At 49.4% G+C, this 25,838-nt stretch overlaps 1 protein-coding gene and 1 long non-coding RNA gene across 3 annotated transcripts in view; both read left to right on the plus strand.

Moving 5' to 3' along the window:
- Window positions 1-659: 659 nt before the first annotated feature.
- On the plus strand, window positions 660-18,101 carry LOC149750777 (uncharacterized). The gene is made up of 3 exons (XR_016387700.1): window positions 660-7,024; window positions 9,389-9,962; window positions 10,088-18,101. It is a non-coding gene; the product is annotated as an uncharacterized LOC149750777 (long non-coding RNA).
- A 3,755-nt stretch (window positions 18,102-21,856) lies between these two features.
- The window catches only part of BMP8B (bone morphogenetic protein 8b), a 31,730-nt gene continuing 27,748 nt past the window's right edge, over window positions 21,857-25,838 (plus strand). For both annotated transcript variants that reach the window (XM_089895464.1, XM_022575354.3), the window contains exon 1: window positions 21,857-22,571. In XM_089895464.1, the coding sequence (XP_089751590.1) occupies window positions 22,235-22,571 (337 nt within the window). In that variant the 5' untranslated portion in view covers window positions 21,857-22,234. The remainder of the gene's footprint in view (window positions 22,572-25,838) is intronic.

Here is a 25,838-nt window from a genome sequence, read left to right on the forward strand (position 1 = left end):
GAGATGCCAGTCCATTTCTGCTGCTCACCTGCCCTGAGAACCAAGAGTGGGTCACATTTCGCCGTGTGTTTAGGACAGTGAGGCCCAGGGAGGGAGAGAAGCTTGCTGTCTGCTCCATGGTTTTAATCAGAATCCTAATTCCCTTGAGGTCTGATTGCCCCCTACCCTTGGGTTCCGTGTGACACCGCAGAAGACTTGTATTAAATTCCTCTTTTACTCAACTTGCTGGAGCGGTTTTTGTTTTGTGCAATCAAGAGTCTTGGCTAACGTTAACCTCACTGATGTCACCATCACACTCTCAGCAAACACTTCTACAACTCCTACCCTGCCCCAGACTTTGTTCTGAGAGCTTCACATGTAATAGCTTGTTAAATCCTCAACATTCCCCCGAGGTAGCTACAACTATCATCCCTCATTTTCAGATGAGGAAACTGAGGTACAGAGAGGGTAAGTAACCTGCCATGGTCACACAGCTACGAGGTGATGGAGCTGGGATTCACATCTAGACAGCGCCCATGCCCAACGTTGCAGTTTTATCATATTTTCTTGAGCCGAAGTTTGTATTTTTATACATCTTTAACCCATTCTTCCGGAAGAAAGTAGTTCTCAATGCCGAACACCACGAGGAGCCCTGAGTGAGTCCTGACAGGAGGCTGGGGGGCCCGCTCTGTCCGCCCTCCCCCAACCCCGGGTCCTGCCTCTTGCTTTGCCGGGACTGGCAGGGGAAGCGCGGGAAGGAGCTGCTGGGCCGGGCGCAGAGCTTGGCGGCAAAGCTGCTTGTGCGCGGGGCGGGGGCAGAGCCGCGCCCTGGCACCTGGCAGGCAGCCCGGCCCCGCCGTTGAGAAAATACCTGGAACAAAGGAGTCCTCCCGCCTCCACTGGCCGCCTCTCCTGTGCCTGCAGCGCCTCCGCTGAGGAATCTGACCTCCGGGCCAGGCCAGGTCGGGTCCTTACACGGCCTCAGGAGGCCACGGGGAGGCCTTGATGCACAGCCTGGAACGCCTGCCTGACTGTCTGGGATGGGCGTCCTAGAGGGAGGCCTTCATCTCACCCCATTCCCAACCAGGGGCTCTGCTGGGCTGCCTGGATCTCCTGTTACTGCCATCCCCCACCCCCCTCAAGGTGTCTTCACGGCTCTAGGGCCTGGCATTCCTCCCAGCCAGGAGGTCCGTCTCAACAGCCATGGCTGCTCAGAGGAGCAGACCGGACAGACGTGAGTCTGTGGTAAAGAACCAATGGCCCTGCAGAGGAATTTGGACATACCACCAGGCATCTGGGAGAGTAAGTCTGGACTAGGGGCCCAGGAGAGTGAAAAGTGGAAAAGACTCTGGACCCCCGAGGGCAGTGGTATGGTTCGTGTTAGACATATCTTTTTTTTTTTTTTTTTTTTTTTTGCAGTACGCGGGCCTCTCACTGTTGTGGCCTCTCCCGTTGCGGAGCACAGGCTCCGGACGCGCAGGCTCAGCGGCCATGGCTCACGGGCCCAGCCGCTCCGCGGCATGTGGGATCTTCCCGGACCGGGCACGAACCCGCGTCCCCTGCATCGGCAGGCGGACTCTCAACCACTGCGCCACCAGGGAAGCCCCTGTGTTAGACATATCTTGAGCAACGCACTAGAAGCTCCTCAAAGGGGAGGTGCAGCCTCCTGAGGGGGTGGCCAGCCTGTTCCTTCTCCTTCCTTCCTTCCTTCTTGTGAGCAAAACTTCGGGAGCACAAATCTGGGCAAGAGACCACCACACTGCAGCTCTTTCATTCAAACAGGGCCCAGCCCAGAGCCCCAGGCCCAGCTCCCAGCCCTGGCCGACATCAAGGCTTACCCCACCACCGTGCTCTAGTGAACCCTGACATCAGGGCCACTGCCAGCCCGTGTGGTGCTTAATGATGATTCAGAAAAGGAAGTTCTTTACTCCAGGTGGACACAGCCTTCCTCCAGGGCCCCCAGCTGTGCTAAGCGGAGCCTTCAACCCCCGCTTGCTTCTCATTTATGTGAGCGTGCGCAGATCCAAGCTGTGTTGTCTTATGCAGGAGCAACAATGCCTGGGAGGATAATCCCCGAACCATGACCCTGGGCCCCTGATTCCCAGGCCAAACGCTGTTCCCCTGACCTGGATATTCCCTGGGCTGGACAAAAGGAGGCCATTTCAGAGGTGGTCCCTCTTCACTGGCCCAAACCAACTCCAGACAGCAGGGCAAGGACTCAGGAGGGGTCTCTTAGAAAAAGCCCCCAACACCGTTGGGAGGAGACTTCTTCCCAGGCAGCACTCCCTGGCCCCGGAGTAGCCCCTGAATGAGGAGCTCCCAGCTCTGTTGGTAGCCTCGAGGCTCTTCTGGGGGCAGAATGCTACCCAGGAGATGCTCTGACCTGCAATGTGTCAGTCTGTGTGGAAGATCAGGCACGGGTGGCATGGAGCCGGCACACTCAGGCCTGGCTTTCTGGCCCTTGGGCTCACTGCTCAGTGCCCAGACCAGGGAGCCCATAGGCTCAGGGCCTGCAAGCGTGTTTCTGCTCATTTCAGTCCCCATCATTCACCACAGGGCCCAGGGCATGGCACCCTGTACCCACGACAGGGCCAGCTCGGGGTGAGTCCTGCACAAATGAATGAGTGAAAGAATCATCCAGAGGAAGAGGCCCCTCCTGGGGCAGGTGTGGCTGCCCGGGCCCGGGGTGCCAGGACCCCGCGCCTTGCTGCCGTGGGACTCCCTGAGCCTCACCTCCTTTTCTACAGAACGGGCCTAAATGATGCCCATCTCCCTTGGCTGCTGGACAACTTCCTATTAATAATAAAAACAGCAACAGCAACAATAATATAGCCACCACTTCTCTAGAACTTCCTCTGTGTTAGTGCTTTGCATGAATCCTCACAGCAGTGCTGTGAGCTAGGCGCTCTCCCCATTTTACAAAGAGCTGGGTAATGACTTAGTGAGGATGAGCCTTGTTCAGGAGATGCAGCTGGATCCCTTCTGTGTGTAGGGCAGTGTGGGTTGTGCATGGGGCCACGGGTGTCTGTAGAGTTCACAGCTAGGGGAGGAGCCCCGATCACAGTCCAGAATCCATGCCCACCCCGTCTCCCCACCAGGTGCTGAGTGTCACCTGAGTCTAGGGCCAAGGTCATAGCTGCTGGGAGGCTGGAGTCCTGGGCTCTGGTCCCACTTCTGCTTCTGATCGGCTATGCCACCTGGGTCGGTCACTATACCTCCCTGGCCTTGGTTTATCCTATTGTAAAGTGAGAAACAGAGGTCAGATCCCTGATCACCAAGATCTCTCACCACAAAGAAAGGCCCAGAGGAAGTTCAGGCAAACTTGGAGCCTGAGTCTGAATGCCTGGCTTCTCTCTGCTCCCTGGTGGACATTAGCAGCCTAGCACCCGGGCGAAGTGGCCGCCAGAAAACAGTAACTCCCAAGGACTTGGGCACTAGCTATGTGTCCTCCACCAAGGATCCTATCCCTTGGAGCCCCAGTCCCCATCTGTTAAATGGGGATAATAATAGTACCAACATCATCAGGATGTTGTGAGGATTAAGTATAACAGTGAATATAAAACACTTGCTACTGGGTCACACACGGGATGTGCCCAATACCTTCCCATCATTATCATTACGCCTTCTTCTCCTCCACCTCCACGTCCTACCAGTCACCAAGCCCTGCTGGTTCTGGTTCCTCTTGTATCCCCTGTACCTCTTAGACCAGGCCTCATGATCTGGATTTCTCCAAAATCCTCAACCCTGCTCCATCTGCCAATGCCCCATCTTGGACGGCTGTCCGAGTCCCTCAGCCAAGCCCTCTGGGACCCCGCCTGCCTCTGCAGCCTCAGTCACCCTGTACCTTTCTGCTCCCTGTCTTCTGACCACACCCACCTCCCAGCATCCCTTCACTTAAGTGAGTTCATTGAAAGGGTACTTCAACTGTCTTTGCTTCCCCCTTCCCCACCTCTGCTGTAGCCCCGAACCCTCTCTAGGTCTCAGTTTCCTTATCTGCCAAACTGAACTGCTGTGAGGATGCAAAGAGGTAGTATACAGAAGTACGTAGCCCACAGTGGCCACCAGACAGAAGCCAGGTGCCTACAGTTGGGAAGGAGGGTTCCAACATCAGTGCAGTAGGGAGTCACATTTGTGGGCAGGGAGGGGACAGAGGCATGCGATGTGGTGAGAGCTCCAAGACCCCACCACGGCCCTCAACCCCAGCAGGGGCACCATCTGAGCAGGTGAGCATAGACTCGGCTTCTAGGTAAAGCACAGAGCTTGGTTGGTCCCTCAGTGTGATCCTGCTGGCCCCATCCCACTGGAGGACTAAATGGAGAACTGTCTCTCTGGCTCAGTGGCCCCAGGCAGCAGCACTGGGACTGAAGCGCTGACAACCCTGAGCCTGACTTAAGAGGAGGGAGGCACCTGACATGAGGCAGACCCATTCTGACCCTCTATCAGGCCTGGGGCCAGAGCAGTAGACCAGAGTCCTAGAGCCTGTACACAAAGTAGGGGAACCAGGGATGGGAAGGCCCTCAGTGGTCCTCCAGGCCACGTGGGGAAACTGAGATTTCGATTAGGGAAAAGAAGTTCCTTAGGGTCATATGGAACATTCATTAATTCAACACATTTTTATTCTATTTAATATTTTGGTTAAGTAACATATTCACAACATCCAAGAAGCAACATATAGAACGATATACTTTACAAGGCTTTCCTGCTACCTCTATCTGCGTTCCTTCACTTACCTCATCCATGCCCTATAAGTAATCCACTTTATTAGTTTCTTATGTATCCTTTTCAGGTGAATAAATACAACCAAATAGAAATATGCATTCTTATTCATTCACACCCCTGTTTTACTCAAAGGAGGGCATACCATGCTCTGTATCTTACCTTTTTCACTTGAAAAGGTGTTTTGTAGTTTAATTAGTCCATAGAGAGCTTTCTTCTATGAGCTTTCTAGTACATGATGGGATGTAGCAGAGTTTATTAGCTAGCTCATTCCTTAATTACACTTGGGTTGTTTCCAGACTTTTGCTATCACAAACAATACTGCAGTGAATAAACTTGCCTACCCAGGGCTGATAATTAAGCAAGAGTATCATGGGCAAGGCTATACCAGATGTTAAAATATTGAAATACTTTTGTAGTGTTTGGTAAATAGTACAATTGTAGCTGTAACAATCAATAACTTAATACAATTCTGCTATAACTCTTTAGTTCAAGCTATGGTTGTAGGATGTCAGGACTTGCCCAATGGGCCTTCCGGACGATTAGAAATGTCAGGACTGGGATTTCCCTGGTGGCACAGTGGTTAAGAATCTGCCTGTCAATCCCTGGTCCGGGAAGATCCCACATGCCGTGGAGCAACTAAGCCTGTGTGCCACAACTGCTGAGCCTGTGCTCTAGAGCCCGTGAGCCACAACTACTGAGCCGGCATGCCACAACTACTGAAGCCTGCGTGCCTAGAGCCCGTGCTCCGCAACAAGAGAAGCCACCTCAATGAGAAGCCCATGTACAGCAACATAGAATAGCCCCTGCTCACCACAACTAGAGAAAGCCCACACGCAGCAATGAAGACCTAACGCAGCCAAAAATAAATTAATTAATTAATAAAAATAAAAAAAAAAAAAAAGAAATGCCAGGACCAGTTGGGACTATAGCCCATGCTGCAGGGTGACTGTGCTGATGTATTGAGAAGTCTTTACAGAACACTCTGTATTTTAGAACCATCACCGGTTTATCATTCTCTTTTAATTATCTAGCTGCTACTGCTTGTAAATATTTTAGTTTTCACTGAGCTTCTACTGGTTCATTTTCATTCTTGTTCAGTAGGATGAATGCACTGCTTTGATATTTGTAAATTTAAGATTTATAGTAAAATTTTAAAAACAAACACCAAAATGAAGAGACAAGAAATGTTGGATGTTTCTTAACATTTCTTTTAAATATTTTTTAAATTAATTAATTAATTTATTTTTTGGTTGCATTGGGTCTTCATTGCTGCGTACAGGCTTTCTCTAGTTGTGTCAAGCAGGGGCTACTCTTAGTCGTGGTGCGCGGGCTTCTCACTGTGGTGGCTTCTCTTGTTGTGGAGCACAGGCTCTAGCTGCACGGGCTTCAGTACTTGCGGCATGCGGGCCTCAGTAGTTGCGGCACTCAGGCTCAGTAGTTGTGGCACATGGGCTTATTACTCCACAGCATGTGTGATCTTCCCGGACCAGGGCTCGAACTTGTGTCTCCTGCATTGGCAGGTGGATTCTTAACCACTGTGTCACCAGGAAAGTCCCTCTTTTAAATATTTTAAATGTGAATCTTCCTTTCCAGGGAGAAAGAAGAAAGAAGAAATAACAATAATAATCCATCACAGCCTGGGATATCGTTTATTGCTGTGTCCAAATCTGAAGAGCCTAGAATATTTATTAACATGCAAGAATCAGAACAAAATAAGACAAATAATTTGCATTTCTAGAATAAAAAACAAATTGATAGTCTTGTGCTTCAGGTTATTATGGATGGGGTAATTCTAATCAATCCTCTTTTTGAGGAATAGAAAAGTTGGACAAAAGTTGGACAAAGTAGAATCATTTAAAAATCATTCTACTTAACAAGTGAATGGGTTTAAAATGTGTCCAATTATTGATGACATGCCTCTTTTCAAGAGGTAGAGCCCAATTCCCCCTCCTTTGAGTGTGGATTGGACTTTGTGGCTTGTCTCTAATGAATAAAATAGAGTGTAAGTGACCGTGAACAGCTGGGCCGTTAAAGAGATTGCGGTCTCCTCCTGCTCTCATTCTGGGAGAAGTCAACTGCCATGTTATGAGGACACTCAAGCATCCCTAGGGAGAGGTCTACGAGGTGAAGAAACTGAGGCTTCCTGTCAACAACCAGCACCATCTCACCAGGTGTGAGTGCACGATTTGGAAGTGGGTCCTCCAGCCCCAGTCAAGCTTTCAGATGACTGCAGCCCTGGCTACCAGCTTTACCGCAACCTCATGAGAAACCCTGAGCCAGAGCCACTCAGCTAAGCCAATCCTGGATCCTGACTCTCAGAACCTGTGTAAGATAATAAATGTTTATTATTTTAAGCTGCTAAGTTTAGCAATTATTTGTTATTTGGCAATCAATAACTAGCACAAAGGCAGTGGAGTGATAATAAGTTAGTGAAGAGTTACCAAGACTGGGCCAAGACTCTTGGGAGTGTAGAGGCTCAGGGAGGTGAGCTTACGTTTGGGGCTGCTTTTCCCCTGAGGGGGAGGCTTAGAAGCTGAGTAGTACTTCCACAAATTTGCAGGGTAAGAGGGACAGGATTTGGAGTCAAGGACCATCAAGGAGGGCTCCTTGGTGAACGCCCCTCCCTTTGCGTTAGGACACTAAAAGGCTAGCCTCTGGGCGTATGTAAGGACAAATGGGAAGTAGATAGATCTTCATAAAGAATGCACCTCAGGGACTTCCCTGGCGGTCCAGTGGGTAAGACTCCATGCTCCCAATGCAGGGGGCCCGGGTTCGATTCCTGGTCAGGGAACTAAGATTCCGCATGTCACAGGGAGCAGCCAAAAAAAAAAAAAAAAAAATTTACCTCCACTCTGTACCATCACAATCCCTGAAATTGTACTAAGGCGATCCCGGATTGCAAATTTCTCCAGGTGCTGGGCAGAAACAAAAAAGTAAGTCCTCTCTGAACTTACTCTCTGGAGGAAGCTAACACTACCCTCAGCCTGAAATTCCTACAAGGAATTTTCCAAATACAGTGACTGTCCAGCACATGCATGTGTGCACACACAAACACACAACAAGCACATGAGGAGTTAACATGAACAAGACCAGTAGAACAAGAGATAAGAAAAACTGACTCTCAGAGGCTTCAGATATTGGAGCTCTAGACAGACCTTTAAATAACTTTCTACATTCAAAGATATAAAAGGCAAGCTTGAATTTCAGCAGAGAACTGGAAACTAGACAGAACGATAAGGAAAGTGTTATGGGTTGCATTGTGTCCCCCCCCAAAGATGTGTTGAAGTCCTAACCCCCAATACGTCAGAATGTGACCTGATTTGGAAATAGGGTCAGTGTAGATGTAATTAGAAGTTTAGATGAGGTCGTACAGGAGTAGGGCGGGTCCCTAATCCAAGATGACTGGTGTCCTTACAAAAAGATGATGTGAAAACACACAGGGAGAGAATCCATGTGATGATGGAGGCAGAGATAGGAGCGATGCAGCCACAAGCCAAGGAACACCAAGGATAGCCTGCAATGACCCGAATGGAGGTGTGGGCCAGATTCTCCCCCAGAGCCTCCAGAAGGAACCAACCCTGCTGACACCTTGATTTCAGACTTTTAGCCTCTAGAACTATGAGCGAATTCGTTGCTGTTGTTTTAACCCACCCAGTTTGTGGACCTCTGTTCCTGCAGCCCTAAGAAATGAATACAGAGAATCAAGTTGAAAGATACAATGACTCAAAGTAAAAACTCAGTGGATGACAGTTAGTGAGCTAGAAGACTGGTCAGAAAAAAGTACCCAGAATCAGGCACAGAGAGACAAAGGGATGGGAAATACAAAACAGAGAGTAAAAGACCGTCAGGGAAGAACTCTAACCTCATAGAGGACGGCAGGTAACAACGCTGCCACAACTCCACAGAGGCTGAGCAAGGCGACCTATTACTCATAGCACAGCAATGGCAGGACTATCAGTATAATGGTGCCCGTTCCCTTGCCTCCAAGTCCCACGTGGGTGACGTGATGCACCCGGATAGAGGCTGCACACGAAATATGGATTGTGCCACAGCTACACCAGAGGAAACCAGAGCCAAGGGCCCAGCCTTTTTTTTTTTTTTTTTAAGATTTTTTTGATGTGGACCATTTCTAAAGTCTTTATTGAATTTGTTACAATATTGCTTCTGTTTTATGTTTTGTTTTTTTGGCCACAAGGCATGTGGGATCCTAGCTCCCTGACCAGGGATTGAACCAGCAACCCCTGCACTGGAAGGTGAAGTCTTAACCACCGGACTGCCAGGGAAGTCCCTCGAGCCTTTTTTTTTTTTTTTTTTTTTTTTAATTGAAGTGTAGTTGCTGTACAATATTATATAAGTTACAGGTGTACAATATAGTGATTCTCAATTTTTAAAGGTTATGCTCCATTTATAGTTATTATAAAACATTGGCTATATTCCCCATTTTGTACAATATATCCTTGTAGCTTATTCTATACCTAATAGTTATATACTTTAATCCCCAATCCCTATCTTGCCCCTCTCCTCACCCCTCTCCCGACTGGTAATCACTAGTTTGTTCTCTGTATCTGTGAGTCTGCATCTTTTTTGTTATATTCACTAGTTTGTTGTATTTTTTAGATTCCACATATAAGTGATAACATACAGTATTTGTCTCTCTCTCTTTTTTTTTTTTTTTGGCCATGTCGTGTAGATCTTACTTCTCTGACCAGGCATCGACCCCACGCCCCCTGCAATGGAAGCACGGAGCCCTAACCACTGGACTGCCAGGGAAGTCGCCCAGTATTTGTCTTCCTCTGTCTGACTTATTTCACTTAGCATAATGTCCTCCAAGTCCATCCATGTTGCTATAAATGGCAAAATTTTGTTCTTTTTAATGGCTGAGTAGTATTCCATTGTATATATGTACCACATCTTCTTTATCCATTGCTCTGTTGATGGACACTTAGGTTGTTTCCATATCTAGGCAATTGTAAATAATGCTGCTATAACATTGGGGTGCATGTATCTTTTCAAATTCGTGTTTTTGTTTATCTTCAGATATATACCCAGGATTGAATTGCGGGGTCATATGGTAGTTCTATTTTTAGTTTTTTGAGAAGCCTCCATACTATTTTCCACAGTGGCTGCAAGGGCCCAGAACATTTTGAAGCGAGAAGCAAACTAGTCTCATCCTCCGGAGAGTGAACGGGTACATCAGTCTCCTGTGGTCTCCTTGACCTGTCCCATCATCTTTGTGAAAAGCTGCAGAGACTGCTCAGTGCCAGGTAGTTTGGTTTAGCCCAGCAAGGATAGACAGGGGCTCTCAGGGCCCATGGTGGCTGCCTTTCTCAACAATCCAACCCCTCAGCCCTGCACATTTTTAAATGAGTTCAAATCTTCGCATGAATAGGCCATCCTATCAGAAACTCGGGTTAGACACCATCAGCAGAATCCCAATCAGCAGTGCGAGGCCAGGCTGCAGGAGTGACCTCATTCGTGCACCCCAGCATCCCTGACTCAGCCAAATGAGTAAGTCCCAGAGGGATCGGTAGGGGTTGTTTCAGATAATCTTTGAGCTTCCTTTCTTGTGCTGTAGGTGGATTGTTCTGCTTAAACTATGGCATTAATTCAAATCTAACAGGAGGTGTGGACAACCATACATGCATACAATCATACCCATTGCAACCACACAAGAGAGCTTAGACTGATCTGTTGACCTGGGACTTGTGTCATCTCTGTGACTTGGTGGCTAAAGTAAAAGGTGGGTCTTTGATTTTTTTTTTTTTTTTTTTTTTTTGGCCACGCCATGCAGCTTGTGGGATCCTAGCCCCCCTGCAGCGGAAGTGTGGAGTCCTAACCACTGGACTGCCAGGGAATTCCCGGTGGGTCTTTGATTATGGTCTTTGGAGCATGGTCTCTGTTGACAAGGTACAAGACTCATACTGCTTATATAGAACCAGGAGTCAGTGTATGCTCCCGGTTCCTAGAACTATCCTCTTTATCCGGGGACCCAACAAAAGGAATGTGACCCAAGGGGAGGGCAATTGTCAATAACTACAGAGGATGATAGGGAAGCCAGAAAGCAAACCCATCCTTAATGGAAAGACTTTAATGGCTCACTCTCCCCCACGTACAAACATATGCCTCCAAGACTTTTGTGGTGATATAGTGGGGCCAGTTTGGAACCTATACAGGCAGTGGGTTGCAGCATAGCTGAGGAACTCAGGGCCAAGGGCCCAGCACTTTTCGTTGTAGCAAGCCAAAGTGGTTATTTGAACAAAAGTAAAATATACAATGAACTTTAAATTCTCCTAACTTCTTATTGAATCCTGAAACTTGGTCAAAGGATGCTTGCAAAGTTATGTGAGTTGAAGGTAAAAAACGATCAACAACCTTAAGCCAACTATTTAAATATGACATTCAGATTAATGACCTTCATGATTGATTGGTAATAGAGATATTGTATGATACATACAAATCTCACACATCTAAACTGGAGAATATCAGTAGTAAAATTTCTAAAGGGATGCTCAATTTCATTCACTGTATATATATTTTTCTATACAATTTCAATGATTTGATATACAAATGTAAGACTTTTCATGTTACCGACTCCAGTAAACAGCCCTGAAATATTTTTAAATAATCTCACACAGTATTATAATTGTTAGAAGGACTTTGAATATAATTGCTGTTACTTCAGAAGAACTAAGAGCAATTATAACAGAAGAAAAGTTTCAGCCCTATGAATAATATGACTGCTTTTAAGAATAAATTCTCTATTGATTGAGAGGACACGTCACCTACAGATGATCAATTTAGCGGAGAAAGCGTTAGAAGAGTTTAATGTCGAATCACGGCTCAGACAAGAATATCACTTAGCTAGTGACAGCTGCATTATACAAACAATATGCCCGCAACTTCTAAAAACCAATATATGATTTGGAAATCATTAGAAGAATTTGATGAATAGGTTAGCACCTACAATTTGTATCACTTGTTAGACAGTCATATAAGATATACTTTAGATAAATTAGACAATAAGAGGGACTATTTTTAAATTATTGTTATACATATATATAGACACATATGTGTATACATTTTAATGATCATATCCACTTGTTAAATATATTGAATATCACCTTTTTACATATGTCATTTCTCGGTGCAGAGATATGTCTATAAAATCAATTCTCAGAAGAGGGATTGCTGGGTCTAAGTGTAAATGTGTTTGAAATTTTGATAGATACTGTCAAATTGCCCTCTGTAGAGATTGTACTATTTTTGTACTCCCATCAGGAATTTACAAGTACCTATTTCCTCACAGCCTCATCATGCCCGTGTTGATAAACTTTTTGATTTTTTTGTTCTTTTGATAGGTGAGAAATTTTAGCTCAATGTAATTTAAATTTGTACTTTTCTTATTATGAGTGATGTTGGCATATTTCAATATATTTAAAGGTTGCTTGCATCTCTTTTCTTGTGAACTATGTATTGATGAGAGCCATGTCAAGCATTTTTTTTAAATCCTGAGAGCAATAGGAAGGTGCTGTAGGGTTACCTGTTGGGAATGAACATACCCAGATTTGCATTGTATAAAGTATATTTTTTAAATTAATTTATTTATTTTTGGCTGTGTTGGGTCGTCGTTTCTGTGCGAGGGCTTTCTCTAGTTGCGGCAAGCGGGAGCCACTCTTCATCGCGGTGCACGGGCCTCTCACTATCGCGGCCTCTCTCGTTGTGGAGCACAGGCTCCAGACGTGCAGGCTCAGTAGTTGTGGCTCACGGGCCCAGTTGCTCCATGGCACGTGGGATCTTCCCAGATCAGGGGTCGAGCTCATGTCCCCTGCATTGGCAGGCAGATTCTCAACCGCTGAGCCACCAGGGAAGCCCCAGATTTGCATCTTAAAACAAGCACCTCTGCAGCTCTCTCCTAATTCTTCTCCCTTCACACTATATCACTTCCCTCCAAAGAATAGTGCAAAGTTCCCAGGAACCTGGAGGATGGAATTCTGTGCACAAAAGGAGTCCTTGGATAGGAGGGAAGGAAGGGAGGAGAAGGCAGCTGTATGATAGCTTCTATTTTCTCTGTCAGGTAGAACATTAGGTCATCTGCTGAGCATGAGCAGGGTAGAAGGGAAGACAGAAATCTGAGAACAGTGTATCTAAACAACAAAACATAATAGAAGTGTTTAGCAGCCGTGAGGCTGGTGACTATGAATTTACAGTGTCACTTATATGGCCAGTTGTTTGTGTTCTTCAGCAGTGCTGAGCAGCCTGGATGCAGGCACAAAGGAGATGGGCAGTTACGTTCATCTAGAGTTTGGAGTTTTGTTAGGTAAGGACTGAGGGCAATTGTGTTCAGGATGTTTGCAGGAAATGATTAAAACAATAGAACGTGAGTCCAAAAAAAACAATGGAACGTGAAACTTAAGTTGGGTAAAGAGCAAAATAAAAGGCAGATAAGAGTTGATGGATAGGGAGAAATTGGAAGGTTCAGTGGACTGGATATCTTTTTTTTTTTTTAATATTTTGGGGGTTGCTTTTTTGTTTAAAGTTTGTTTATTTATTTATTTTTGGCTGCGTTGGGTCTTCGTTGCTGCACACAGGCTTTCTCTAGTTGCGGCGAGTGGGAGCTACTCTTCGTTGCGGTGCGCAGGCTTCTCATCTCTGTGGCTTCTCATCTCTGTGGCTTCTCTTGTTGCGAAGCACGGGCCCTAGGTGCACAGGCTTCAGTAGTTGTGGTGCATGGGCTTCAGTAGTTGTGGCACACGGCCTCAGTAGTTGTGGCTTGTGGGCTCTAGAGCACAGGCTCAGTAGTTGTGGTGCACGCGCTTAGTTGTTCTGCGGCATATGGGATCTTCCTGGACCAGGGCTCGAACCCGTATCCCCTGCATTGGCAGACGGATTCCCAACCACTGCGCCACCAAGGAAGTCCCAAAAGATACCATTTAAACCATTTTTAGGTGTACGGTTCAGTGGCATTAAGTGTATTCATAATGTTTTCCAACCATCACTGCCAACCATCTCCAGAACTTTTTCAGCATCCCACAGTGAAACTCCATACCCATTTAAAAAAATGACTCCTGGGACTTCCCTGGTGGCACAGTGGTTAAGAATCTGCCTGCCAATGTAGGGGACACAGGTTCGAGCCCTGGCCCAGGAAGACCCCACATGCTGCAGAGCAACTAAACCCGTGTACCACAACGACTGAACCTGTGCTCTAGAGCCCACGAGCCACAACTACTGAGCCTGCGAGCCACAACTACTGAAGCCCACGCACCTAGGGCCCGTGCTCAGCAACAAGAGAAGCCACCGTGATGAGAAGCCCACACACTGCAACAAAGAGTAGCCCCTGCTCGCTGCAACTAGAGAAAGCCTGTGTGCAGCAACGAAGACCCAACGCAGCCAAAAATAAATAAATAAATAAATAAATTAGTTAATTAACTTAAAAAAAACAGAAAAACTCCCCTCTCCCCCACCTCCTGGAAACCACTATTTTACTTTCTGTCTCTATGAGTTTGACTACTCTAGATCTCTCATATAAGTGGAATCATAATATCTGTCCTTTTGTGTCTAGCTTTAATTAAGCATAAGGTCTTCAAGGTTTGTCCGTGTTGTAGCATGTGTCAGAATTTCCTTCCCACACAAGAGGGAAGAGATATGGGAACATATGTATATGTATAACTGATTCACTTTGTTATAAAGTAGAAACTAACACACCATTGTAAAGCAATTATAATCCAATAAAGATGTAAAAAAAATGTAAACATTACTATTAAAAATAATAATGTTTACATTATCGTTATTATAATGTAATATAATACATTACACTATAATAATACTGCCTCTGTCTCAACAGAGACACCCTGACAAGATTCAAAGTTTTCAAACATCATACAACTTAAACATGTGTATCTCATTGCCAGGCCACACCATCTATATAGTATACTGTCAGTTAATGTATTTATCTTACTATATTTTCACCTTTTCCTTTTATAATTTTGAGACTAAACTATAGAAATGCTATAAACTGACCATTAAATTATTTTTGTTATACTTAAAAAAAAAAAAGAATTTCCTTCCCTTTAAAGGCTGAATAATAGTCTATTGTATGTATACTCCACAGTTTGTCTATTCATCTGTTGATGGGCATTTGAATTGTTTCCACATTTTGGTTACTGTGAATAACGTGAACATTGGTGTACAAATATTTATTCAACTCACGACTTTCGATTTTTGGGATATATATCCAGTAGTGAAACTGCTGGATCATATGGTATTTCTATGTTTAGTTTTTTGAGAAACTTCCTTACTGTCTTCTGCATTGGCTGCACCATTCTTGCTGGCAATACACAAGGGTTCCAATTTCTCCACATCCTCACCAACAGTTGTTATTTTCTGTTTTTTTGATAATAGCCATTCTAATGGATGTAAGGTGGTATCTCATTGTGGTTTTGATTTTCATTTCCCTAATGATTAGTAATGTTGAACATCTTCTCATGTGCTTATTGGCCATCTATACATCTTCTTTGGAAAAATGTCTATTTAAGTCCCTTGCCCATTTCTAAATTGGTTGTTTGTTTTATTGTTGCTGAGTTTTAGGAGTTCTTTATGTATTCTGGATATTAATTCCTTGTCAGATGTATGATTTGCAAATATTTTCTTAAATTCTGTGGGTTGCCTTTTATCCCTTTACTCTATTGATAGTGTCCTTTGATGCACAAAAGTTTTAAATTTTGTTAATGTCCAAAAGTCCAATTGATCTATTTTTTCTTTTGTTGTCTGTGGGTTTGTTGTCATCTTGATAACTTGCTGCACAGCTTGCGGGATCTTAGTTCCCCAAGCAGGGATGGAACCCGGGCCACTGCAGTGAAAGCTCCGAGTCCTATCCACTGGACCTCCAGGGAATTCCCATCGTCTTGATAACTTTTAACTGCATTTCTAACCATTCTAACCTCCAATATGGAGGTCCTTCTCTATATAGGGTTCAATCAATATTCCCCTTCAGTTGGGCTATTCATAAAAAAGAGATCCCCTGAATTGGGAAGGTTTGTGTGCTTTTCTCAGACAGCACAAGTTGATGGAGGTCCTGCTGTTTTCAGGCCAGTTTATGGACACTTTGCTGGCCGTGGTCAACTGGTTGTACAAGGTGGAGCCGAAGCTGGCTTGAGGACCAGCCTGTGCACGGGGATCTCAACCTCATCATGAACCTCACAGATGCCCATAAGGTGAGGGATGAGATCTGGGCTGCGTGGAGGGCAAAGCTGTTGGGTCCTCCACCTGTATGTGCCTTCGGCTCAGGGTACCCTCCTAGGGGAGAAAGGAAGTCTCAGAACGTCTGTATCTCTGCTTGTCAGAGAGGCAGCTCCCTGCTCTGTGTGTTTAAACAAACTGTTGCCAGGGTTCTGCATCAGCCACAAAGAATTTACCAAAGTTGGTTTGATTCAGATTTGGCGATATGTAAACGTCACTTCGAGAGGTTTCCCCCACCTCCACCCCCATCCCCAATCCAATCATCCATTGGTGTCATTTGGGTCACAAAATGGATTTAATTTCAGGTGGAAAGACACCCATTTCCACTGACTCCCAAAATAAACGTGAGGACTTTTTAACCACTTTGGAACCATACTCATCAATATTTAGTGTAGCCTGAGCCTGTCATGTTCAGGTGCATAATACCCTCCTGTTTCAGTAGGATGGATTCTGATGAAGTGACACTTTTATCATTATCTCTGCTAACATTCTTTACCTTGAAGTCTAGTGTCTACTTGATATTAATACAGTCCCTCTAGCCTTCTTACTTTTTTATTTGCATGATATATTTCTTCCATCCATTTACTTCCAACCCATGTTTTGTATTTACAGTGCATCTTTCATAGACAGCTTATCATTTGTTCTTGCTTTTTTTTTTCTCCCTTAACTCATCTGACAATCTCTGACTTTTAATTGAAGCATTTAGTCCATTAACAGTCCATTACCCACTGGCTGGAGATTCCCCACGAAGACAAGACTGTCTCGTTATGTCTATGTTTATTCTTGCCATGTAATCACACCTTCGGAGCATGATGAACTGGATTTTCCCAGCATCCTGGATGCAGTCAGGAAGGTGAGTGAGGCACCTCTGAGGCCTTTCATTGGTCATTTAATGAGGCATTATAGTGCGCCTACACCAAGGCAGCCTGTGGGCCTGACATGATCATGAGATAGGAGCTCAGGACAGGATCCTGTGATCGTATTCATATCTGTGATAGGTCCTCAGATCACAAAATGCAAAGATTACATGTATTGGTGATAACATCAGATAATCTCCACTCCTGTAGTATCTCTCATGGGAAACTTGTCCCTGTTCTTTTATTATTTATTTATTTAGGTTGCCTGGCGCAGCTTCCGGGATCTCAGTTCTCTGACCAGGGATTGAACCCAGGCCATGGCAGTGAAAGCCAGGAATCCTAATCACTAGGCCACCAAGCTACTCCCTCTGCTTTTTTTTTTTTTAATTTAATTAATTAATTTATTTTTGGCTGCGTCGGGTCTTCGTTGCTGTGCGCAGGCTTTCTCTAGTTGCGGCGAACAGGGGCTACTCTTCGCTGGGCTGCGCGGGCTTCTCATCACGGTGGTTTCTCTTGTTGCGAGTATGGGCTCTAGGTGCGCGGGCTTCTGTAGTTGTGACACGTGGGCTCAGTAGTTGTGGCTCGCGGGCTCTAGAGCACAGGCTCCGTAGTTGTGGCACCCGGGCTTAGTTGCTCCGCGGCATGTGGGATCTTTTTGGGCCAGGGCTCGAACCCGTGTCCCCTGCATTGGCAGGCGGATTCTTAACCACTGCGCCACCAGGAAAGCCCCTCCCTCTGCTCTTTTAAATTGCTGTCTCTTTTTCATATTCTATATAGAGTAGGTCTTGGCGATCATGAATTTAACCTTGTGGTTTCAGTAGTGAAAGTTCAGGGGTTTGCATTTGTGGTTGGCGTGCAAGAAAGCTAGGCACACAGCAAGAGAGGAAGCCTTACTGGACACCGACGCCCACATTCCAACACAGCTTTGTTCTGTTCATTGCTCCCATGCGATAGTGAGCAAGTCTTAGTGGAAGGATTCATGAAGGGTGGAGGCTACTCTTTTGTCAGAGACTAGTAAATTCACAGATATTTATTGAAATCTTAAATATGAGCCTGGGACTTCCCTGGTGGCGCAGTGGTTAAGAATCCGCCTGCCAGTGCAGGAGACACCGGTTTGAGCCCTGGTCCCGGAGGATCCGGGAGCAACTAATCCCGTGCGCCACAACTACTGAACCTGCGCTCTAGAGCCCACAAGCCACAACTACTGAGCCCACGTGCCACAACCACTGAAGCCCGCACACCCAGAGCCCGTGCTCTGCAACAAGAGAAGCCACTGCAATGAGAAGCCCGTGCACCGCAATGAACGGTAGACCCCGCTCACCACAACTAGAGAAAGCCCCCGTGCAGCAACGAAGACCCAATGCAGCCAAAAATAAAATAAATAAATAAGTTTTTTTTTTAAAAAAAGAAGTATGTAGGACGGAGTAGTCGGGAGAAAGGGGAGAGGCAGGAGAGCGGGGGTCCTGGAAGCCGAGGGAGGAGAGTGTTTCAAGAAGAAAACAGTCAGTAATTCCCCTACGTGCAGATGACAGCGGTAGAGAGGTGTTTTTACCTGACAAATTGGCAGAGACTTATTTATTTACATATCTAACAATAACACCTAGTGTTGGCAAGGGTTAAAGAAAATGGGCAGCCTCATACTATTGGGGCAGCAGATAATACGTAGCAAAAACCTTAAAAACTGTGTATGCTCTTTGACCCAAATATTCCATTTCTAGAAATTTATCCTAAAGAAATCACCATGGGTGAGCACAAATTATTTGACAAGATTGTAACAGCAATGTGCATAATATTAAAAAAACATATTATTCAATCATGTATACTTGGTTAAATGTTATGATAGTCATATGATGAAAAAATACCATGAAGCCAAAAAAAAAAAACACATGAGAAATAATCAACGGCATGGTGAAATATTGCAATATATTGTAAGTCAATAGGACAAGTGTGATCCTGTTTTTTTTTTTTGCATTAAAAATGTACAGATGGGGCTCCCCTGGTGGCGCAGTGGTTGAGAGTCCGCCTGCCGATGCACGAGACACGGGTTCGTGCCCCGGTCCGGGAAGATCCCACATGCCGTGGAGCGGCTGGGCCCGTGAGCCACGGCCGCTGAGACTGCGCGTCCGGAGCCTGTGCTCTGCAACGGGAGAGGCCACAACGGTGAGAGGCCCGCGTACCGCAAAACAAACAAACAAACAAAAAATGTACAGATGTGTTTAAGAAAAATACACCAAATATTACCAGTGAATCTCTTGAACATGGGTTTGGTGATTTTTGTTATTTTTTTAATCTTTCTGTATTTTCAAAAGTTTCTGCAATAAGCAACCTGTTTTCGTAATCAGGAGAAAAGTTTTTTTAGTGCTTTGAATAGTGTAATAATAATACGTTAATAATAGTGACAATAACAATAGCTAACATGTATTGAGTGCTTCCCGTGTGCCAGTCACTGTGCTAAGTGCTCTGTGTACATTCTCATGTAATTCCCATCGCAGTCCTACAATCGTGAGCCTTACTGACAGATGAGAGACAGCCTGAGAGAGGTTCAGTAACTTGCCCAAGGTCACAGAGTTGCCAGGTGGCTGGGGAAGCCCTTATTTGACACTACTTTCTCCAAGAAACCTTCCTCATTTCAGTTCCCCTCCAGTTCAGGAGTTCGAGGATCACCTGTCCCCACTTCCTCTGTCTTTCCAGGCACTTTGCCGGCCCCTCTGTCAGAGCGCATTCTGCTTTTGGAAAAGATTGTATGTTCACCTGATGGCCACCCCTGTTAGAGTGGGGGCCTCTTGGGGGCGGGGAGCTGATCCGCTTCATCTCTGGCTTGGAGCACAGCACAGAGCGCCCCCTGTGGTTGTTGCTAAACTGAATTGTGGGGTGATGCCCTTTGGACTGGCTATAACCTGCTGTTTAGGTTTATGGGAATGTGAGCCTATTGTTTAAAGATCACAGTTATTTCCACTCATCTGAAATTGAGATAAATGATCTCATCTATTACAAGAATACTGGTACTGGGCTGCTTGCAGTCTTGCTGGGAGGCCAGCATTGTACAATACACAACCAGAGAGTTACAGGCTCCATCTGAGACCCCCCAGTGATGTGGTGTGGACTCAAAGGGGAATGCAGAGGGATGCCCAGGGACATAGGGACAGTGAAGGGGGCAGGAGATTCAGAGACCCTGACAAAGTGTGACAAGGGGACACCCCTTTGACTTGGCCCCCTGCCTCTGCATGCAGTCACCAAGCCCTGTGGATTCAGCCTCCTAAACAGCCTTCTCTGCCTTCCACCCATTGCTACTGTCTTCCTTCCTGCCCTCCTATTACTGTACCTGCCCTGGGTCCTGACTCCAGTCTCCCTCCTTCCAACCTGGAGTCCCTTCTGCGTCCAGGCTCTGGTCTTGTCTTGGGCACTTTCAGTGGCTTATCTCCATTGTCCTTACGATAAAGGTCAGCATTCTTACCTCGCCTTACTCGGGGTGTGGAAATCTATCCGCTGGGTCAGACAGACTAGGCGTTGTTGCTAAGGCAACAACAGATGATTGTTTAAGGATTTACTTGACACTTAAATTTTTAAGTGATCTTGGAAAAACGTGAAATTTTTGGACATAATTTTAAAGTTTAATCTTGAATTTACATTAGGGCACCATTATGGCCAGAGGCCCAGAGCCCGCTTCTAGCCTTCCAAGGCCCTTTGTGGTCTGTCCCTTGTCAGTGCCTCCAGCCTCACCCTCAGCTGGTCATTTGCCCCGCAGGCTCTCCAGCCTCCACTGAACAGCTCACCTGCATGTGCCCACCTGCTGCAGCCCAGCTCCAGTGTTGTGTGACCTGAGGGAAGTCCCTTAACCCTTGTGTGCCTCAGTCTCCTCGTCTGTTAAATGAGGTGGGGGAGGGGCGGTTAGGTATCTACCCTATGACAACGTGTGAGCACGAAGAAATGGTACAGAACACGGCTGGCACATGGACAGTGCTCACTGTCACCTGCCACTGTTATGCTCCTTGGAGTCTCGGCCTTTGCACAAGCTATTTCCTCTGCCTGGAACATTCTCCTCCCACTGACCTTTCCTTCAACCCAACCAATTCCTTCCGGCCTTCAGAGCTCAGTCTAAGTGTCTCTTCCTCTCAGCGCGGCGCCTTAACCATAAACGAATAAATGCGGTGAGAAGGCGCCTAGGGAAGAGCAGGGTGTGCAGATCGGGGCTAGTCAATGGAGGAGTTTCCGTGAGGAGCCTTCTCTCGCAAGCCGCTGAGGTCCGTGACAATTCAGATGCGCAAAGGCTCAGGAAGGGCACCAGAGCTCCTTGACCGGCGGGAGGCGGGAAGCGGGTGCGCGTATCCAGCGAGCACCGGGATCCGAAGGGCGCCCAGCCAGACCTAGCGGTGGCAGTGCGGCTGCTGGAGCTGCCGGGGCGGCCCGCCGGAGGCGCCAGCCGGGAGCGCGCAGAAGCCAGGCGGGTGGGCGCGCCAGGAGCAGTGACGGAGCCGGCGTCAGGTGTCCGGGAAAGAGCTCCCAAAGGCGCACGCAGGGGGACTGCGGAGAAGGCACCAAGAGGCCGGCGAGGAGCTGCGGTGGCTGGGAACCCGGGCCCGGCTGCTGGCAGAGGGATGCGCCCCACTCTCGGGCTTGGCTGTCACCCACCTGAGGCGTTTCGGGTCCTGGGGCGACACTCCGCGCACCAGTTGAGGCTGCAAGGTCACTCTGCGGGCCGGACGGAGAGTTGGGATCCAGCTCTGGAAGGGCGATCAAGGACACGCCCCGCTGGAGCGCAGGGTCTGGTCTCCCCGAACCGCACCGCTACCCTGGGTCCCCCGGCCGAGTCCCCGCGGCCACCCGACAGCGTGGCCAGCGGCGAGAAGGGAGCCCAGGACGACCGCGAGGCCCCCGACGGCGGGGCTGCGGACTCATCGCCAGTCCCGCCCGCCACCCACAAGTGGGTAGTATCTCGGGGGCATCAGCGCCCGCCCCCCAGCGCCCCTTCCTGGGGCTTATGTTCCCCGGCCTTGGCCCCGCCCCTGTACTCCATTGGTCGGGTACGGAGGGGGCGGGACCCGACGGCTGCAAGTTGGACTGAGAGAGGCCACCTCGGCCCGAGGCTCGCTGCACAGACTGAGGGTCCGCGCCTCCCGGAGCCCGGCGGGAGCTCGCCCTCCGCCTCTGAGCTGAGCTGCCTCGGCAGCAGCCGGACTGTCTGGCGCGGCGACACAGACAGACTAGCCGACGGTCCCCGGTCCCCGGAGGAGCCCTTGCCCGAGGAGGTGCTGCCGCATCCGACTACTCGGAGCCGCGACAGGCGCCGCGGGCCGGGCGCTCTAGGGACCGCGTTGCGTTCGCGGGCGACGCCCGCCCCGCCCCGCCGGCCCCAAGCCCGGCCCGCCGCTCGCCGTCGGGGCGGCCCCAGCCCCGAGCCCGGCCGGGAGCGGATGCGCGCGCGGTGAGGCCGCCCGGGTCCCGCCATGGCCGCGCGCCCCGGGCCGCTCTGGCTGCTGGGCCTGGCGCTGTGCGCGCTGAGCGGCGGCGGCGCCTCTGGCCCGCGCCCCTCGCCCGGCTGCCCGCAACGGCGCCTGGGCCCGCGCGAGCGCCGCCACCTGCAGCGCGAGATCCTGGCGGTGCTCGGGCTGCCCGGGCGGCCCCGGCCCCGCGCGCCGCCCGCCGCCGCCCGGCTGCCCGCGTCCGCGCCGCTCTTCATGCTGGACATGTATCGCGCCATGGCCGGCGACGACGACGAGGACGGCGGGACCCCCGAGCGGCGCCTGGGCCGCGCCGACCTGGTCATGAGCTTCGTCAACATGGGTGAGAGCGGGCCCGGGGTGGGCGGTGGCGACCCCGCGAGAAGGCACGTGGGGGACGGCGGGCCGAGGGTCCCCTCGGGGGCTGAGCGCGGGCTGCAGGGGTGTGTGCGCCACCTCGGGCAGGGCGAGCGCCCTGCTGCGAGCGGGGAATCCCCTTGTCGTGGACAAGGAAAGGCGGGAGGAAAAACCGCCCGGGTAAGGGCAGCGAAGTTTCAGGGGGTTGGGGGTCGGTGAGCTGCCGATCCGTCAGGGACAGATGAGGGATGTGAGTCCCAGAGGCGTACATTCACCCGCAGCCAAATACATCTGATGGTAAGATTCATGTAGTGTCGGGTGGACGCGGGCAGTGCCAGGAAGACAGTCTGGTCCTGGGAAGGGAGGCAGATGAGTAAACAGAGGCTGTGATGCTGTCCCGTTGATAAGGGCGGTACTGAAGAGAGGGACAAAGTTCAGCGTGGAAAACCCTGGTCACATCATCAAAGCACCAGAGTAGAGATGAGGACCCAGATGTTCTGAGTCCACAGCAGCCTCTTCCCTGGGCCACCTGGGGGTGGGGTGCTGCTGCGGGGTGGGACGGTGGAGAAGGAGTAGACTCTGAGCTCAGCGGGGCAGGGACTGTGGTCTTGTCACCCTGGGCTCACACCCGGGACTTGGCTTGTCATGGAATGAGTGTCCAGGCCATTGAATGACCTGATGGGCAGCTTGGACCCTCTTTGTTCTCCCATGTAAAGCCCAGCTTTTCCTCTCTGCAGAAATTATACTCCAAATCGTGGAGCCATTGACCCTTAAAGTTCTCAAAGATAAGTTTTCCATTACTAAACTCTCTTTAATCTACATTCATGAACATATGTCCCCCACCTGCTTTGCCTCCTGTCTGTGGCCAGTGAGGGGCAGGAGTCTGAGCTGAGGCAGACACTAGGTTGGACCTGGGGACCCAAGGACTACAGCTCAGCCCCAGGTGGGGAGAGCTGTGGGACCCAGAGCAGGGAGAGGACCCTTGCCATGGTCACCAGCCTCCCTTCACGTACAGCACCGCTCTTAACCCTCCCAACAACCCTGTTAGCGACATGATATTCATCCCCATCTCCCAGATGAGGACAGGGAGGCTCAGAGAGGTAGTGTCTTGCTCAGGACAATGTGGCCTCTATGTGGCCAAGCCAGGACAGGCCCAGGTTGTTTGGCCCTCCATCCAGTGCTCAAGGAGGTGACGTTTCTGTGTCAGGAGGGCAGGCTTTCAAGGTGGAGAGAGCTTTCAGAGGGACTTCGGCAGAGGAACCCAGGGGTCAGAGTGACAGTAAGTTTTGTGGGTCTTCAGCCATTTGCCTAAAGGAGGCCCGTCCCCCCCAAACCAGAGCTTGTGATGGGCTCAGGTGGGGGAGCGAGCAGCAGGAGGCAGCTGTTAACCTCTGCGGAGAGCCCAGTGCCAGGCACAGGACTTGGGCTGGCGGGTTCTAGATGCCACCTTCCTGGTTAGAGGGCAGGGGTGGGGACTTGGGACAGAGGCGACCACATGTGGAACTGAGGCTGGAGCTCCGTGCTGGGGGCAAGCTGACCCCGGGCTCAGGACCAAGAAGAGCTGTGGATGCAGTCACCCTGAGAATGCCTCCAGGGGAGCCGTCCATCTGAGTGAGTCACCGCCTAGCCCATGCCCCTCTTCCCTCAGCATCCCCTGGGGCAAGGGGTGCACAGCCCTGGTGGGAGCTGCTGCTGTGAGTCGAGCAGCACCCTGAGCTCAGGAGGAGCTGGTTGCCCTCCAGCTTCTGCTCTGTGATCTTAGGGAAGTCCCTTGCCCTCTCTGAGCCTCAGATCTCTGCTTGTAAAATGGGGCTCCTAGTGATCCATCCTCAGAGTTGTTGTGTGATAGGTTGATAGAGGGGGAGGGGCAGAAAGTCAGCCCCCTTTTTAGGGTGAACCTGGCCCTGGTCAGTGCTGATACCAGACCCTCCCAGCTGCTGCTCAGCCTTGGTGTGGATGTGATGGAAATGTCCCCACATGTCTTATAGACATGTGAAACCCAGAAACAGATTTTTAAAGTCAGCCAAAGGTGTTTCTATCTGTTTTTGAATAAAAACTAGCATTTGAAGTTCCATAGTCCTATAAATACTCATTTCACCCATGCAGCAACTTGTGAAGCTGTTTTACCAGCCTCATTTCATGGGCTCAGAGAGGCTAAATAACCAACCCAGGGTCACACAGCACGTCCATGGCATCATCCAGGCTGTGGATTCCAAATCCCAGTTTCTTCCCACACCACCTCTGTGTGTTTCATGAAGATCTAAGGCCTCTGACGCTGTGGATTAACAAGCAGATCTTTGTTCAGTGGAAGCCTGGCCTGTGGGCAGTCCAGCCAGCTGTCTGAGGGCCTTCTTTATTCTCACGTACTAATTGCACTAGTAAAACTCCTTCAGTTCGAGTAGTTTTAACTGGTAATTAGCTAGGCTGATGTGGGGGATTAGAACCTACCAGGATTGTTTCCTCCTTTGGAGGCCCCGGCTCCAGGCCCCTGAAGGTCAGCGGCCCCTGAACCACCGTGGAGTCTAATAGCAGAGTCGCTGTGGCATCAGCGCCCACGCCGAGGCTCCCACACTGTTGGCTCCAGCTCCACCTCTGCTATTGGCCTCATCAGCTCCTGAGAAGCCAGCCGGGCCTGGTGCTTGCCGGGGCCCTGACCGTCAGTGGCACCTGTAGGACCCAGAGGCCTGGGCCTGCCGTCCAGGGGTCAGGCCTCTGCTTTTGAGCAGATGCTTTAGGAGCCGTGTCGTGACTGACAGGGCCTGTGTTGGGGGTCAGGGCTGCGGTCAGAGCTGGGCCCTGCCTGGCCTGCCTGTCGATCTCCGCCTGTGGACTCTTGGCTCCCCTTGGCCAGGACACAGTGACGGGGCCGGTGCCCTCGAGGAGCAGACGGAGCCTGTCCCTGGTGCCGCCTGAGCTCAGGGGAGGGGGCCCTGATCTGGGAGGCAGCGCCCAGGTTCTTGTCCTTCCTGGGCCTGCTGTGGACTCCTGCACGTCCCGAGCCACATCCCTTCCCTTCTCTGGGCCTCTGCTTTCCTGTCCAGTCCACAGCGATGGTGTCAGAAAAACGAGGTGCCTCCCAGCTCCGGCCCTGTGGCTCCTCGGAGGCAGCTTCTCACACCACCGCCCATCCCTCCGCCCGGCTCGGTGTGACTGGCTGGACCCCCGAGGGCCTCAGCCGGCCCAGCCAGCCCTGAGGGAGGAATGAGGCAGCAGAGCCCACCTCTGCATGTTCCTCCTGAGCCCTTCTCCGCAT

Source organism: Delphinapterus leucas, chromosome 1 (genome assembly GCF_059928025.1).
Source record: "Delphinapterus leucas isolate spDelLeu-1000000601 "Yukka" chromosome 1, BTC_Dleu_Yukka2, whole genome shotgun sequence".
Lineage (NCBI taxonomy): Eukaryota > Metazoa > Chordata > Mammalia > Artiodactyla > Monodontidae > Delphinapterus > Delphinapterus leucas.